The 14,695-nt window shown below is 50.7% G+C and overlaps 1 protein-coding gene across 7 annotated transcripts in view; it reads right to left on the bottom strand.

The window, feature by feature from the left end:
• The window catches only part of MPP2 (MAGUK p55 scaffold protein 2), a 32,172-nt gene extending 18,557 nt beyond the window's left edge, over positions 1–13,615 (bottom strand). The window contains exons 1-5 of one of the 7 annotated variants that reach the window (XM_060203413.1): positions 13,181–13,615; positions 12,629–12,865; positions 11,977–12,029; positions 9,801–9,864; positions 4,915–5,033 (exon numbers count right to left, since the gene is read on the bottom strand). In XM_060203413.1, coding sequence (XP_060059396.1) covers positions 4,915–5,033; positions 9,801–9,831 — 150 coding nt within the window. In that variant the 5' untranslated portion in view covers positions 9,832–9,864; positions 11,977–12,029; positions 12,629–12,865; positions 13,181–13,615. Of the gene's footprint in view, positions 1–4,914; positions 5,034–6,473; positions 6,590–9,800; positions 9,865–9,987; positions 10,371–11,976; positions 12,030–12,628; positions 12,866–13,044; positions 13,138–13,180 lie in introns of those variants that run through there. The other 6 variants (XM_016192006.2, XM_060203412.1, XM_060203415.1 and 3 more) reach the window with 6 other exon arrangements.
• Positions 13,616–14,695: the final 1,080 nt, after the last annotated feature.

The raw sequence follows: 14,695 nt of genomic DNA, 5'->3' as shown, positions 1-14,695 counted from the left end.
CTTTTTTAATCTTATCTATTTTAAAGTCTATCATGTCAGATATGAGAATAGCTGTTCCTGCCCTTTTTTGTGGGCCATTGGCTTGTATGATAGTTTTCCATCCTTTCACTTTAAGTCTGTGTTTGTCTTGTTGAGTTAGGTGAGTTTCCTGTAGACAACATATTGTTGGGTTGTGTTTTCTGATCCATCTTCCTACTCTGTGTCTTTTAATAGGTGAATTCAGGCCATTGACATTTATTGATATCAAAGATTGAAGATATTTTAACGCCATTCTTGTAGAGTTTTAGAGTATTTTGATATATGTCCTATTTGTGGTGGTCTGGTTGTTTATAGGAGACCTTTCAGAACTTCTTTCAGGGCAGGCTTGGTGATGGTTGCTTCCTTCAACTGTTGTTTGTCTGAGAAGGTTTTGATGCTTCCATCTAGTCTGAATGACAATCTAGCAGGATATAGTATTCTTGGCTGAAAGCCTTTCTCATTGAGCACTCGATAGATATCTTGCCATTCTCTTCTGGCCTGTAGTGTTTGTATGGAGAAGTCTGCTGCTAATCTTAGGGGTTTTCCTTTGTAGGTGACTCTTTGTTTTTCTCTTGCAGCCTTGAGGATCCTTTCTTTATCCTTATTCCTTTCCAATCTAAGTATGACATGTCTTGGTGTCTTTAGGTCTGGGTTAATTCTGTTTGGGACCCTCTGGGCTTCTTGAATCTTTATGTCTTTGGTGTTGTCTAAACTAGAGAAATTTTCAGCTATTATGGCCTGGAGAATGCTTTCTTCCTCTCCTTCTCTTTCTTCCTCTGGTAAGCCAATAATGCGTATATTGTTTCTTTTGAAGTCATCCCATAGGACTCTGTTGTTGTTTTCAGCATCTCTTAATCTCTTTTTGAGATCTCTTACTTCTTTTTTAGTTGTCTCTAATTCATCCTCAATCTTGCTAATTCTGTCTTCAGCCTCATAGATTCTATTCTCTCTGCCCTCTACTGCTTTCTGGAGTTCATCTATTTTGTTGCCTTGCTCTGATACTGTTTTAGCTTGTTCAGCTAGTTGCCTTCTTAGCTCAGCAATTTCAGCTTTCAGCTCTCTAATAACCATGAGATAATTAGAATTTTCTTCCATTTTCTCATTTGTTATTCCTGCATTTCTGATTACAATTTTTTCAAATTCTTTACTCACTCCTATTATTATTTCCTTAGCTAATGTTTGGATGTTGAACTTGTTGTTTTGTGCTTCACCCTCTGGAGGAGTTTTAGCTGGACTCTTGTTTTGGTTCGAGTCTCCAATATTTTTTCTTGTTGTTTTAACCATTTTATATATGTTAACAGTTTTTTCAATCCCTGAGTTGGAGCTCAGTGGTGTAAAAGCCTCTTTTTTTTTTTTCCCTGTAGGCTATGGGAGCCTGAGGGCTTTTAAACTATCAATAGGCTTCTTGGCTTAATCACTGACTCCTGACCAAGAGATAAAGCAGGGTGTGGCAGAGATAATCCAGTGGTTATGCAAAGAGACTTTCACAGCCCCTCAGCTATGCCACCGAGGTATAGGTCTTCTCCTGAGTTTCCCGGTTAGATCTCTGTCCCCTGGTGTCCCTCCCTGTTGCTGCTCCAGATTCTGAGGGTAGTAGCAATGGAGACTCACAGTTGCACTTAGTGAGTCTCTGGGGAGTCCTTTCCTCCCTTCAGCTGTCCCCTTGTTGTGGAGCAGACTGGAGGTGGTGTCTCCACTGATAAACTGTTGAACTGTTAGCAGCCACTTAATCTCTCCTTAGGCCCCTCTCTCCTCTCTGTCACCAGCCACGCGTGTTTGTACTCACGAGTGATTTACTGGGTTCCTGTGGTCATTCTAGTCCTGTCTTGTTTCGGTCCGGGTGGTCTCCTTTGGTATTCCTAGTTGATCCGGGAGAGGAGAGGAGAGGAGACTCTCTGTATCTCTTGATCTCTGTCTCTGTCCTTCTAGCCATCCAGTCTGTAACAGTGAAGTCTCAGTGGCAACAACAAAGAAACCTATGTAGCAAGCCAGTGGGTAGAGCAGTAGACTACATACAGTAGGCACAGTTGTAACAACTGTGCCTACTGTAGGCTATTAATTCCTCCAATAAAAAAAATCATCCAGGGAGTGGTAAAATCATACATGTCCAAGGACCCAGTGCTGAAAAAGAAAAGACAAACGAGAACTAAGGAGAACATGGCTAGCACTCACATTCTGGAGATGGAACCTCAGAAATCTATTATATTATCTCCTACCCTCTTGTCCTCACCCACTCAACAATCTTCACTGAGAACCTACCATACGCCAGGCACAGTTCTAGGCACTGGAACACAGCAGGGAATCAAGAACAAAGTTCACATCCACTATTTGTTTGAAACATAACTAATTCTTTGTTTTTTGCTGTTGTTGTTTTTCCCCCAGCAGGGTTATCACTGGGGCTGAGTGCCAGCACTACAAATTCACTGCCTCTGCTGGCCATTTTTTCTTTTTTTTTTTTTTGTTTTTGTTTTTGTTCTGTCTTCTATTTCTCTGATAGGACAAAAAGAAATTGATGGGGGGTGGTGGATAGAGATAAGGAAAGAGAAAATGCCTGTAGACCTGCTTCACAACTCGTGAAGTATTTCCCCCTGCAGGTGGAGATCAGGACTTGAACCCAAGTCCTTGTGCATTATAATGTGTGAGCTCAACCAGATATGCCACCACCCAGCCCTCTCCCCTTGTTTTATTTTTAATACACTGAGTGAAAGCAATCTGCCTCTCTCCAACCTCCCCAAGTTCTCAACTGTCTCTTCCCTACAACCTCCCACTATTAACCCTTCCTGAGTCTTTTATTTTCCATGTTAATAACCTGCCCAGTTCTTCCATCATTCAAAAAATAAGGAGGGGACAGAGCTGTATCCTAGAAACATGTTGATTCTGCAGTAGCTGTCTCTCTCTCTAGAGGGGCTTGAGCCCCGGCCATACCTCATAGCAGGGCTGCCCACTGCTTTCCTGTGATGGAGTTTCCATCATGTGTTGTTAAAAAGTCACCACTTAAAAAAAAAAAATCACCACTTGTGACCTGGGAGATGACACAGTGGATAAAGTGTTTGACCCCACAAACATGAGGTCCCAATTGGATCCCTGGCAGCACATGTGCCAGAGGGAACTTCCAGTTTTTTCTCATAAATAAGTTAAGTAAATAAATAAATAAATTTTTTGGGAAAAAAAAAAAAACACCACCTGGTTGAATCACTCATTTCCTTATACCACTGCTACCTCTGTCACTGCCCAACACCCCCCCCACCCTGCATCATGATGCCAGGACTGCCTCCCTCTTTTCTGAACCCATTTAATAACCCTGACCTTTTCATCAACTGCAGTCACACCCAAGATTGTCACTTCATTGTCCAGAACCATCCTTCTTGGAAATCTTTCCCCTCCCTCTGACCTTCTATCCCCCCAGTGCTGTGGTCTCCATTTTCTCTGGTTCCCCCCACGGCCTCCCCACCATCTCAGGGCCCAGGGGAGATGCTCCAAGCCTCTTCATGCTGCCCTGCATCTCAGCCCTCCAGAGACCCTGCCCAGTACAAGCCTCCTTTATTCTCTGCACCTCTGGACTGAACCACTCTTTACCCATTGGGTAGCCATTCTGTACAGTCCAGATCCTGGTTGATCCTGCTCCCTAGTTTTGAGATGTACCCTCTCTTGGTCTCTGGTCACTGCTTGAACCTCCCCCCTCAAATGCAGGAGAGATGACACTAATGTGTTGGAGGCAAGCCTGGGGGTTGTGGGGAATCACACCCAATTTCCCACATTTTTCAAGGCAGATGGGGCAGTGTTTGCTGGGAGTCAGAAGAAGAGCAGGATTTGAAAATGTGGGAAATTGGGTGTGATTCCCCACAACCCCCAGGCTTGCCTCCAACACATTAGTGTCACCTCTCCTGCATTTGGGGGGGGGGGTTCTTATTCCTACATACCTCCTCACATTCCTCTCACCCTCCCCCCACAGCATTCCCTCAAGATGGCAACAGTTTTACACTATCCCAGATGGCTCAGAGCCCCCACCTTTCACCTTCCACACCCTCACATCAAGTACCACCAATCCCCTACCTAAATATTTCCTTCATCTTCCCCTTCCTCACAGCCTGCTATCACAGCTCTGGTTAAAGGCAAACCTGGCTTTTCTGTAACTACAGTGATGACTCCCAGTCATCACCCTCCCCCCATGCTTCCAAGACATTTGCAAGCCAACCTCACACCCTCCCCCACTCCAAGCTGATGAGAGCACAATGCCAGCCCCCACTGTTCTCCACAACCCGCAATGACCCCCACAATTTGCACTGCCTGTCTCACACCTGAAGCTCCAGCCTCACACTCATACTCACAGTCCCCTGGCTACTTCTGGCTCTGTCTCACCTCTTTTTCTCTTCAAGCTCTCCCCAAGACCCACAATGCCCTCCCCTCTCTCCTTCTTCTCATCCTTCAAGGCCCCTCTTCCAGTAAGTCTTCCCTGACCACCTGAGAGTGGGTTTGGCGTCTGCCCATAATGCTCCCCAATTACCTTGTGTACCTGCCTCAGTCCCTACCATCACCAATTATTTTACAATTTTCTCTTTTAGTGAGTTTGCCTCTGACCTGAACTCAAAAAGGCCTCTGCTCAAAATGCCCAAGAGCAGAGAGATAAGCAGGAGAGTACAACACACAAGCCTGCTTACCCAAAATGCTCCTGGCACACCCTCTACAGTCAACAAAGTCCAGCCACACATGCACATGAGTGAGTCTGTACAATCACCAGCCAGGGGTCCCTCCCCCACAGCAGTTACTGTACTCATCACTGTGTGAGTGCGCTCATGTAAGCTCCCTTCCAAGTTTCCCAAGCAATGCACCCCATTCCCATGGACTAACATTCCAGCCCTCCTTGAAACCCGCCCCCCCCTGATCCCCACACTGTACCTTGGCCAGGGATCTTACTATGGGACTTTCCATAATGCCTCGAAGGAAGATCAGGTCCAGTTCCGCAGCCCCTGTGGCATTGGGGAGGGAACCCAGGTTGTCCAGAACTTGCTGCATGGCTAGGGGGAAGGAGCAGACTATGAGACACATGGGTTACATTTGATCACTAGAGACCAAAACAAACTGTGGCGACACCTGCCCATGTCCCAGCACAGACACTTCCCTCCTGCCCAGCACATTCCCATACCTTGAATGCCTAGGGCAGGGTCCCTAACAGGGGTATGACTTCTTGATCTATTATTCTCTCTTCTCTAGTTAATGCCAGCTCAGGCAGGTGGGAGGTGCCAGTCAGCAGGAAGTGAAGGGGGGGACAGGTGTTAGATTCCAGGTTCTCCCCTGAACCAGTGACCACAGGCTCCTCACTCAGTTCCTATATGGGCTGACCCCTAGGACTCAACCCTATACCTGAGGTGCTAAGGGATAAGTGACAGTATTTGGGGTATGTCCCTTTGTGCAAGTTTACAATCAAGCAGGCAGTCAGGCAGGAGGACAGGACCACCACTAACATGGCACAAGGCACAGCACTACTTCTGTATGATTGGCACAAGTCACCAGACTCAGTCTTGCCTGTCTGTAAAATGGGTAGGTTGGACTATACAGTGTCTACAGCCTTTTAGCTCAGATAATCCAGCTAAATCTCCAGACACAAACTAATCTCCAGATTTTATAACCTCTGGGAAATTAGTATAGAACATGAGATGCCAAAACTGAGACCAGGAAAACTGGCAGAAGCTGGAAAAAGAGGCATCCCAAGATCTGTAGTGGTTGTTGACACCCAAGGGCAGAGTTTGGATCAAGTTATCCCAGCAACCTGCAAGCCCTCAGCCTGGGAGAGGACATAACCAAGGACATGAGGACACCTGGTACTGGGCTCAGAGCTCTAAGGTGGAGGCTGTCTTCACCCACCAGGCAAAGTGGGAGCTCCAGGCTGTGGCAGGTTCTGAGTAAAGAAAAAGAAGTAAAATATGCCCAACTGGGGGCAGAGATGGGCAGGAGGTATCATTACTCTGCCACCCTGCCACCCACGCCTACATCTGCATAACAGCACCAAAGGCATGGAGGAAGAAGAGGGTGGATACAGACCCTGGCACCTCTCACCACTCTCATACCCCCCACACACACACTTCCCAGGAAGGAGGCTGACAGAAACAACTCCAGGACTCATAGATTACCACCCTGCCCCTCCTCCAGAGCCCCTACCACACACACAAACACAGAGTCCAGAAGTAACCTCCAAGGCTGCTCTAGAGATTCCTCCTGCCCAGACCGGGCCTTGGTCAGGGAGGAGCCAGAGCAGGGACCCCTCCCATCCTGCCAGGGTATCCAGGGACCCTGCCAGCCATCCCAGCCTACCAGCTATGGGGGGAGGGATATTGGGGGGACTGAGTAGAGAACACCCCCAGACCCACTTCTAGAGCACCCTCTCCAGGAGCCCCAAACCCCTCCACAAAGCCATCTTCCCAGCCCCCTCCCACACCTCCCCCTCCACCTTCCCCTACCTTCCCTCCGGAGCTCAGCTTCCTCAGAGGAGCCTAGGGATATCCCCTCCAAGGAGGCCCCGCTGCCTGGACTGCCTGCCATGGCCTCCCGCACCCCCCAGGCCTCCCGCACCCCAGCCCGCGCTCTTCGGGAGTAGCCTCCACACAGCTCCAGCTGCCTTCCCAGCCAGAGGGACTGGAGCTGGAGAAGGTGGGACTGGGGTAAGCCCTCCATGCCACCCGCCAATAGCAAGGCTCAGAGGCCCTGCCTGCCTTGATGATTGGCTAAATCCCAGACTGGAGCTGGGGAGGGGGCTGAGAAAGAGGCGGGAGGTGGAGCTAGGGGAAAGAGAATACTCATCCTAGAGGCGGGGCGGGTAGACCCCCCTACTCTTTTTTTTTCCTCCCCCCCACTCTTTAGTACCGATGGGGGTGGGGAGGAAGAGGCTGAGAGAAGCTCAGCAGGAGAGAGGATAATACTGCCCCCTTCTTTCCCACCCTCTCAGCCTGCTGTAAATGTGTGATTGGGGGGGTGGAAGGGAGACAAGGGATAAGGGGGGGTTGTCCTTATCTCATCCCCACCCTCTCTCTTCTGAAAGTCCTTCCTCTAGTACACCCAGTGGCAATGTGTCACTTGCTCCTTGTGCCCTCTGACCTCTACTCTGTCCCCTCCCCAGTTTCCTTAACAATCATCCCCTTAGTCCCCTTAGTAGGAAAGAAGCCCCAAGAATTCTCAGATCTCTACCAAGAGGCTGTGGTACCACTGTTTCGGTTTTGGGGTAAAAACCTCAAGTTCCAAATGCCTCCCAGTCACCAGGGAAGAGGTCGAGGAGAAGAAATTGAGGTGAGGGTGGGCCATATCTTCATTGTGGGCAAGCCCTGATCCCAGAGCTTCCTTTAGCTCTCCCCACTGAGTAAGGAGATGGCCCCCCTATCAGCCCTGGACCATTGGAATTGAGGAAGGAGGCAAGGGGCACATTCATGCAGTGAGACCAGGTAGAAAGACTCCAGATACACTCAAGCCCAATGTCTCCATTCCTCCGGGACCCTGTACCCAAGAAACCAGGTGCTGCTGCTACCACCAGACAACCACTCCCAGAGGAGTGGCACCCCTGGTTGCCATGGCAGCAGGTGGAGAACACAGGGCCTTAACCCAAGGATGCAAGAGAGATTTAAAGGGACAGCTTCACCTGAACACAGGTCCACAATCCCAGCCTGCATTCAAAGAAAGGAAGGAGGGCAGCGGAGGGCCGAGTTGTAGTTCTGGAGACTCCAAGAGTCAAGTTCTCTATACTCTCAGTCCATACCATTGCCTGAATATCCCCACCCTTGGGATAGCACCTCACCATCTAGCAGACTTGGAGTCTCTACAAGAGGAACACATCCATATATCCCCCCCAACATCACTTTCTGCAGAGCCCCAGGCAGAAACCACCCTAAAAGGAAGAGGGGAGAGGGCTCAGATGCCTGGGCCAGCCCTATAGGATATGCAATGACCATGGATGAGAAGAGCATATCCAGCCACTAAAATCTGGAGGGGGCCAGCTGGTGGTGAGCAAAAACCTGGGTTCAATTCCCCAGTCCCCACGGTGAATTGGTGTTGCAGGTAGAGTCTCTCTATCTCCCTATCTCCCCCTTCCCTCTCTAATTGTCTCTGCTTCTCTTCATATGTAAATATAAATATAAAATATATAAGACATATATAAAAAAAAAGAATCTGGAGTCCAGAAGCCAGTCTGGCCTAGGGTAAGCACAAGGGGCTACCTTAGGGGAAAGCTAATGCTTGCAGTTGTTCAGTCTCACCTCTTTATTGAAAAGAAAACAGACATGCCACACAATTGCTCCTGCCCTTCTTTTGAAGGTAGAAAGGCAGAATTAGCCCATAACATAACATAACATAATAGCCACTGGAGTGGGTACCCCAAGCCCTCAGAGGAAGCAGGCTCCATACTCATGCCCATGTGGCCCTACTCCCTGCCCTGTCCCCCACCTTATCCCACTATGCTCCTATCAAGTGACCTGCAGCAGCCTGCCAGGTCTTCTCCTCCCTTTCTACCCCAGCCAAATGCCATTAATGGGCTTACTGGGCAGGCCCAGATTGACAGGCCTTTAATCACAGGCTCAGGGATGGGCTTAATTAACCCCTAAGCAGCTTAAAGTGGGGCCCAGGCAGCTGGAAAGTAGATGGAGGTATTGAGCCCTCCAAGCTGTAGGAGTTAGAGGACAATGGTTCAGTCCCTCCAATACATAGAGAAGAGACTGTTGAGGAAAACAAGTGGGTCACAGTTGGGCTCTGAGCACTCACAACTGTCTTTGCTTTCCTGGTTCAGGTTCTCAAATGTGAGGAGTCCTGGAACACCTCCAGAGGTACCAGAGGGCATGGAGCCTAGGAAGGCCTAGACTAGGAGGCATCCAGGCAGGAGGAAAGCCAGACAAAAGCCACAGAACCAGGGCAGCCCACAATTGCTAGGTCCTTAGAGAGTCCCTAGCACAGGGAGTTTCTGACTCCTGATGTGCTTAGAGAATTCGTGAACCCTTGGGGTAGAAATGCAGGTTTTGTGTGAAACAGCATTTGTCTGTGATGAGGGAGGGCCCAGCACTGTCATCAGATTCTCAAAGGAATCCAGGACAAGGAAAATGAAGAATGCTGATCTTAGCCATTTCCTGCTTTTCCAAATGGGGAGACCTAGTTCCTGCAAGGGCACTGACAGACTCCAGACCAGAGGGTTAATGAAGCAGCATCTTAGTTGCCATAGCCTCATGTCCACCACCCTCTACTAAAGAAGCAACAAGGGCTCTAAGATGTCAAGCAGCTTGCTCTGCAGTTTCCTAGCTTGTCTGGTAGCTTGTTCTAAGGACTCCTGCAGATCCAAGTCCAGTTTCCAACCTGGCATTACCCATGTATAGCTTCCTGTGCACCAGCACTGAACCCATACCTCTCTGGCACATGCTGATCTACTCCATCTGCCCCTCCCACCCTCTGGTAGGCACTGTTCGAACAGGGCACACAGCTCAGCCCCAGGCTGTACTGTTGTAGGCTGTCCTCCAAGGCTCACCTGCCCCCTAGCAATAGTGTCTCATTTCAGGAACACAAAGGTGCCAGCCCTGTTATTTGACTGTGTCTCCAGCCCTGTCCTGGGGCACCTGCATGCTCCTCATGCAGCAGAGATTACCTGGGAAGCTGCTTGTAGGAATTTCTGGGTGGCAAGGGGGAACAGCAGTGGGTGGGTGGGGGGTGGTTCTTACTGGGAGCAGTGTGAGTGCCTGACTGCTATTTCCCAGCCTCCAGTCCCTGCCTGGCACCCTGGCAGCCACTGATAGCAACTGACGCCCTCATCCTCCTCTTACCAGACTCCGAGTTGGTGGCAGCCACTGGCATGGTGAGATCCAAAAGGGCTCTGCAGTGTCTTTCCTATGAGGAGGGGAAGAAAGGATGGTGAGAGGGCACAAGTGCCAAGCAGTGAGAAGGGAACAGTCAAAACTTCAGGGGAGGGATAAGGAGATAGCATACTTGTTATGCAAAAGACTTTCATACCTGAAGCTCTGAGGTCCCAGATTCAATTCCTGGCACCACCATTAACCAGAGCTGAGCAGTGCTCTAGTCTCTATGTATTGTTCTGCCTATCTTTCTCCCTGTGTTTCTCTCTCATATTAAAATAAACAGAATTTAAAACATAGGGGAGAGGGCACTACACAGAAAGTGCATGACCCCACAGTCCTGGGAGGCAGGGAGAGCAGATGTTATTTGCCTATATCTCCAAGAAGGAAGAAACAGATTATCAGAGAAGTTGATTGATTTGCCCAAGGGCACAAAATTAACAGTTAACAATGAAAATTCAGGTTTTACAATTCTTTTCAAAATTTAAGTATTTGTCTGTAATCTGTTTTCTCTTCTTTGAAAGGTTGCAGGTAAGAGTCCTGAAATTGAATCAAAAGCAAGAAAGGTAAATATTCCCAGATTATAAATTCCCTGAGGTCAAGAACCACAGCCATTTCATTTTGCCTCGACCCTCAATTAGAATATGGTCAGAATACTTGTTTCTCTGGCTGTCAAAAATAGTATCACACCAAAACCGCTGGCTTCCTCTTTCTCCTCCTCACCTTTTCTACAAAGAACCTAAGGCTGGGGGTTCTGGCAGAATCAGGTACATTTTTATTTATTTTATTTTATTATTTTAATAGGCCAGAGAGAAATTGAGAGGGGAGATGTAGACAGAGAGGAAGAGAGACACCTGCAGCCCTGCTTCACCACTTATGAAGCTTCCCCTTGCAGGTGGAGACTGGGGGCTTGAACCCAGGTCCTGCACATGGTAACATGTGTGCTCTGCTAGAAATCTACTTATTTATTTATTCTTTTATTTTTTCCTCCAGGGTTATTGCTGGGGCTCAGTGCCTGCACCATGAATCCACTGCTCCTGGAGGCTATTTCTTCCCTTTTCGTTGCCCTTGCTGTTTTATCTTTGTTCTGGTTATTGTTGTTTTTGTTATTGATGTCATTATTATTGGATAGGACAGAGAGAAATTGAGAGAGGAGGGGAAGAGAAAGATAGACACCTGCAGACCTGCTTCACCACTTGTAAAGCAACCCCTCCTGCAGGTTTGAGCCAGGGGCTCAAACCCAGATCCTTTCCTTGCACCACGTGCGCTTACCCTGCTGCACTACCACCTGACCCTCGATTTATTTATTCTTTTTTAATTTTTTAAATATTTATTTATTTATTTTCCCTTTTGTTGCCCTTGTTGTTTTTTATAGTTGTAGTTATTATTGTTGTTGCTACTGATGTCATCGTTGTTAGATAGGACAGAGAGAAATGGAGACAGGAGGGGAAGACAGAGAGGGGGAGAGAAAGACAGACACCTGCAGACCTGCTTCACCGCCTGTGAAGTGACTCCCCTGCAGGTGGGGAGCCAAGGGCTGGAACCGGGTCCTTGTGTTTGGCCAGTCCTTGTGCTTGGCGCCACCTGTGTTTAACCCACTGTGCTACTGCCCAACTCCCTATTTATTTATTCTTATGAGATAGACCAGAGCACTGCTCAGCTCTGGTTTATGGTGGTGCTGAGGAGTGAACCTGGGATCTTGAGGTCTCTAGGCTTATTAATATACTGTGCTCTAACACACTGAGCTATATCCCCCTGCAGAACCAGGTGTAGAGTTTGCAGTCATACTTCCCACTCCAGGACCTTCCCACCTTGGGTTTGTCTCCCCCATCTTCAAAGGGAGTGTGGTGGGGATAACATACTCCCCTTCCTCTCTTTACCTTCCTGAGCTTGTGCTACTGGAGGAAAAAAAACAAAACTAATTCCCAGTTGCCATGACAACATGAGGCTATGGCTCACAGGCAGGGGTGGAGAGTGGATGGGAAGCAGCTGGCAGTGCCCACTTTAGGATTGAATGCCTGCTGGGCCCTGGGGGCGAGGGAGCCATGATTTTACCTTCCCCACCCCCACCCCCAAAAAAGAGGTCCCACCACCTGATTTGAACAAGTCCTCTCTACTCCCCTGCCCCTCCCAGGGCTGCACTCACCTAAGCTCAGGTAGCAGTAAAGGTGGGACTGCCGGCTTTCCTTCCTTTTGGCTCTGCCCCCAGAGGACGAGGAAGAAAGGAGCTTTCAGACAGAGGAAGGGCAACTCTGGCGGGCTAGCACCCAAGCTGGGAGAATGTCCAGCATTTCTGTGCCACCCCCCCCAACCCCGTACCATCCCCTGCTGTCCCTGCTCGTAGAGAGCCGCGAGGAGGAGACCTTCCTCCCCCGCCTGGACCTTGGGACCCCAACCCCAAGCCTTCTCCAGGCTGACGCTGCAGCTGGAAAAGTGGTACTGGCACTTAGAAGGGACCCCAAACACCCTTCTGTCTGCAGAGAATGAAGTATGGAAGAGGCTGGGAGTGCCCCGTCCCCAGAATTCTGGCCCAAGATGTCTGGGCTTTCTCCCTGGGGCGTCGGTTCCCACGGCATCAGTTAGCTGTGCCCCACCCCCACCAAGGCAGCGAGAAGGCGGGCCCGCTATGCCCACTAGAGAAGAGCAGTGCCAGGCAAGCCAGCCTGGCTCTAGGCCAAGGTCCAGGCCCTGACATCTGGGAAGCCGAGCCCCGGGCCCAGGGCCGGCTCATCCACAACTCCAGGCCAGCGGCCCCGCCAGCCTTGAATGGGAAAGCGCTCCCCCAGCTTGCCACCCACCTCTCCATCAATATACTGACAAAGACGTGCAGAGGGAAAAGGTCAGGCAAAGGCAATTTGGGGACCCACAGGTCGTGGGGAGGGGCAGACAGGGGCAGTGGTTGGGGGCCCGCGCCCACAGACAATCGACGTGTCCCTCCTCATCCGCTCAGCCCAACGCGCGGGGCGCTAGGACCTGGGGCGGGGGGCGTGTTTCGAGCCACCGGAGCAGCTCCTAGATCGTCCGCCAGCCGGGACCTAGGGGATGAGGTCACTGAATGGCTGCCCACCGCCTACCCGCGTAACCCGGACACCAACCTCACTCTCCACACACATCTCCACCTCAGCTGACCTAACTTTCGGACCCCGGCTCCTCGTGTAAGGCATCGGTCACTAACCTGGTCCCCAGGCCCTCCCCAACCCTGGCCCCGACCCACCTCCTCTGCAGCCTGGGAAGCAGAAGCAGAGCGCCCCCTGCCCCAGGCCCCCGCGGAGGGGAGGGGGCAGCCTGGAGACCCACGCCTCCTCCCTCTGGTGCCCCCATCCCGGAAGCTGTGCCAATGTGGCTCTTACGTAATGCTCCGAAGTCCCGGGATCCGCGCAGCCAGCGGAGAGGTCGAGCGGGCACCGGTCCCCCGCTCAGCTCAGCGTCTGCGCCTGATGTCACCCCGGAGCCCTCACCCGCGGGCGGAGACTGCGTCCAGACGCTCCTGGCTGGGGCGCTCTCGGGGGAAGGGGCGCGAAAGCAGGCTGGGGAGCGCGAGGGGGAGAGGTGGGGAGGGAGCCCCAGAAAACCGGACCTAGAGAATAGGTGTCCGAGCGCCAGGACGCCAAGAAGATAGGGGCCCTACGGTGGGTGCCGGCACAGAGGCTGGGGGGCTCCTACCTGCGCCCCGGGGAGCCCCCAGCTCCTGCAGCTCCCGCGCAGCCAGGCTCTCTGCGTTTATTGCTGTCAATCGCCCAGCGCGCTCTTAAAGCGGCCAGGCCTCCTCTGCGCGATGGGGTGGAGACCGAGGGGAGCTGGAGGGAGGAGGACGGGCGCGCCCCGGACCACCCCAGCGCGGCCTTTCCCCGCCGCTACCGACCAATGTGGGGGGCGAGAGGGGGAGTCAGGGGACACCGCGCAGCCCGCGCCCTCCTGCGCCCCCCACTCGGGGAAGCACTAACTGGGGCGTGTACCAACGAGAGTCTCTCTGCCATCCTTTAAAAGGGCGATAGTGAGAGAGCCCTCTACCTCCTGTACTCAGCTTAGACCCGCGCTCCCCTTCCAGGCGCACCTCCCTCTTCCTTGCCACCCAGTTTCCCGGTCCCGAGTGGGACCAACAGGAGTTTATGGAGACACCCCCGCCCCAAAGATCCCGCACTTATAGAGCTCAAGGGCAGCTTCTAAGAGTTCGAATGGTGAGTTTCTGGAACCCAGAAGATCCAAAAGAATTTTTAAACAAGAAAAGCGATGATAAAACATCTTTGTATGGTTGAGGTCCTGTTTTAAGCCTGGATTGGGGAAATCCTGAATTTCGAGGTACAGAAAGACGTAACTCGCTATACTGCCTCAGAATCCCATTTCAAGAGGTAAATCAAGGGTTAAGTCTTTATCTGCCTGGCTTCGCCTGACCTCTGGTCTCCTGGCCCCTTCCGGGTAAAAGAACCTGTGTGGTCTGGGAATACTGGAGTCGAATAACTAGAAACAGTCAAGGTATTTCTTTGGCCCGCTCCTTAACACCACCAATGAATAGCCCTCTAGAATAAGCAAGAAATCCATCCCTTCAGTACTGTGAGATCCGAATAGGAACACATTCTGGAAAAAATTACTTGGAAGCCTCTAGAATGAGTATTACTTCAGAATTCATCCTAAAAGCAGAGGACTGTTCCCCAAGGCCAGAACACCTAACTCAAACCTAAGGTCTGGAAGGGATAGGTTTGGAAATGAGTACAGAGGAAAACCACCCAACCAGACCAAGGCCAGATGTTTAAACATCATTCACCTTCACAAAGAAAAGTGACTGTGGTGGCAGGGAATGGATTTGCAGGCTTTGATTTCTGACCAAAGGGGCTTCTAACCCACTCCTTGACCTTTAACTCAGAAGA

This window comes from Erinaceus europaeus, chromosome 12, assembly GCF_950295315.1.
Source record: "Erinaceus europaeus chromosome 12, mEriEur2.1, whole genome shotgun sequence".
Lineage (NCBI taxonomy): Eukaryota > Metazoa > Chordata > Mammalia > Eulipotyphla > Erinaceidae > Erinaceus > Erinaceus europaeus.
Note: the sequence above shows the minus strand (reverse complement) of the source record. Positions and strands in the feature narration are given on the sequence as shown.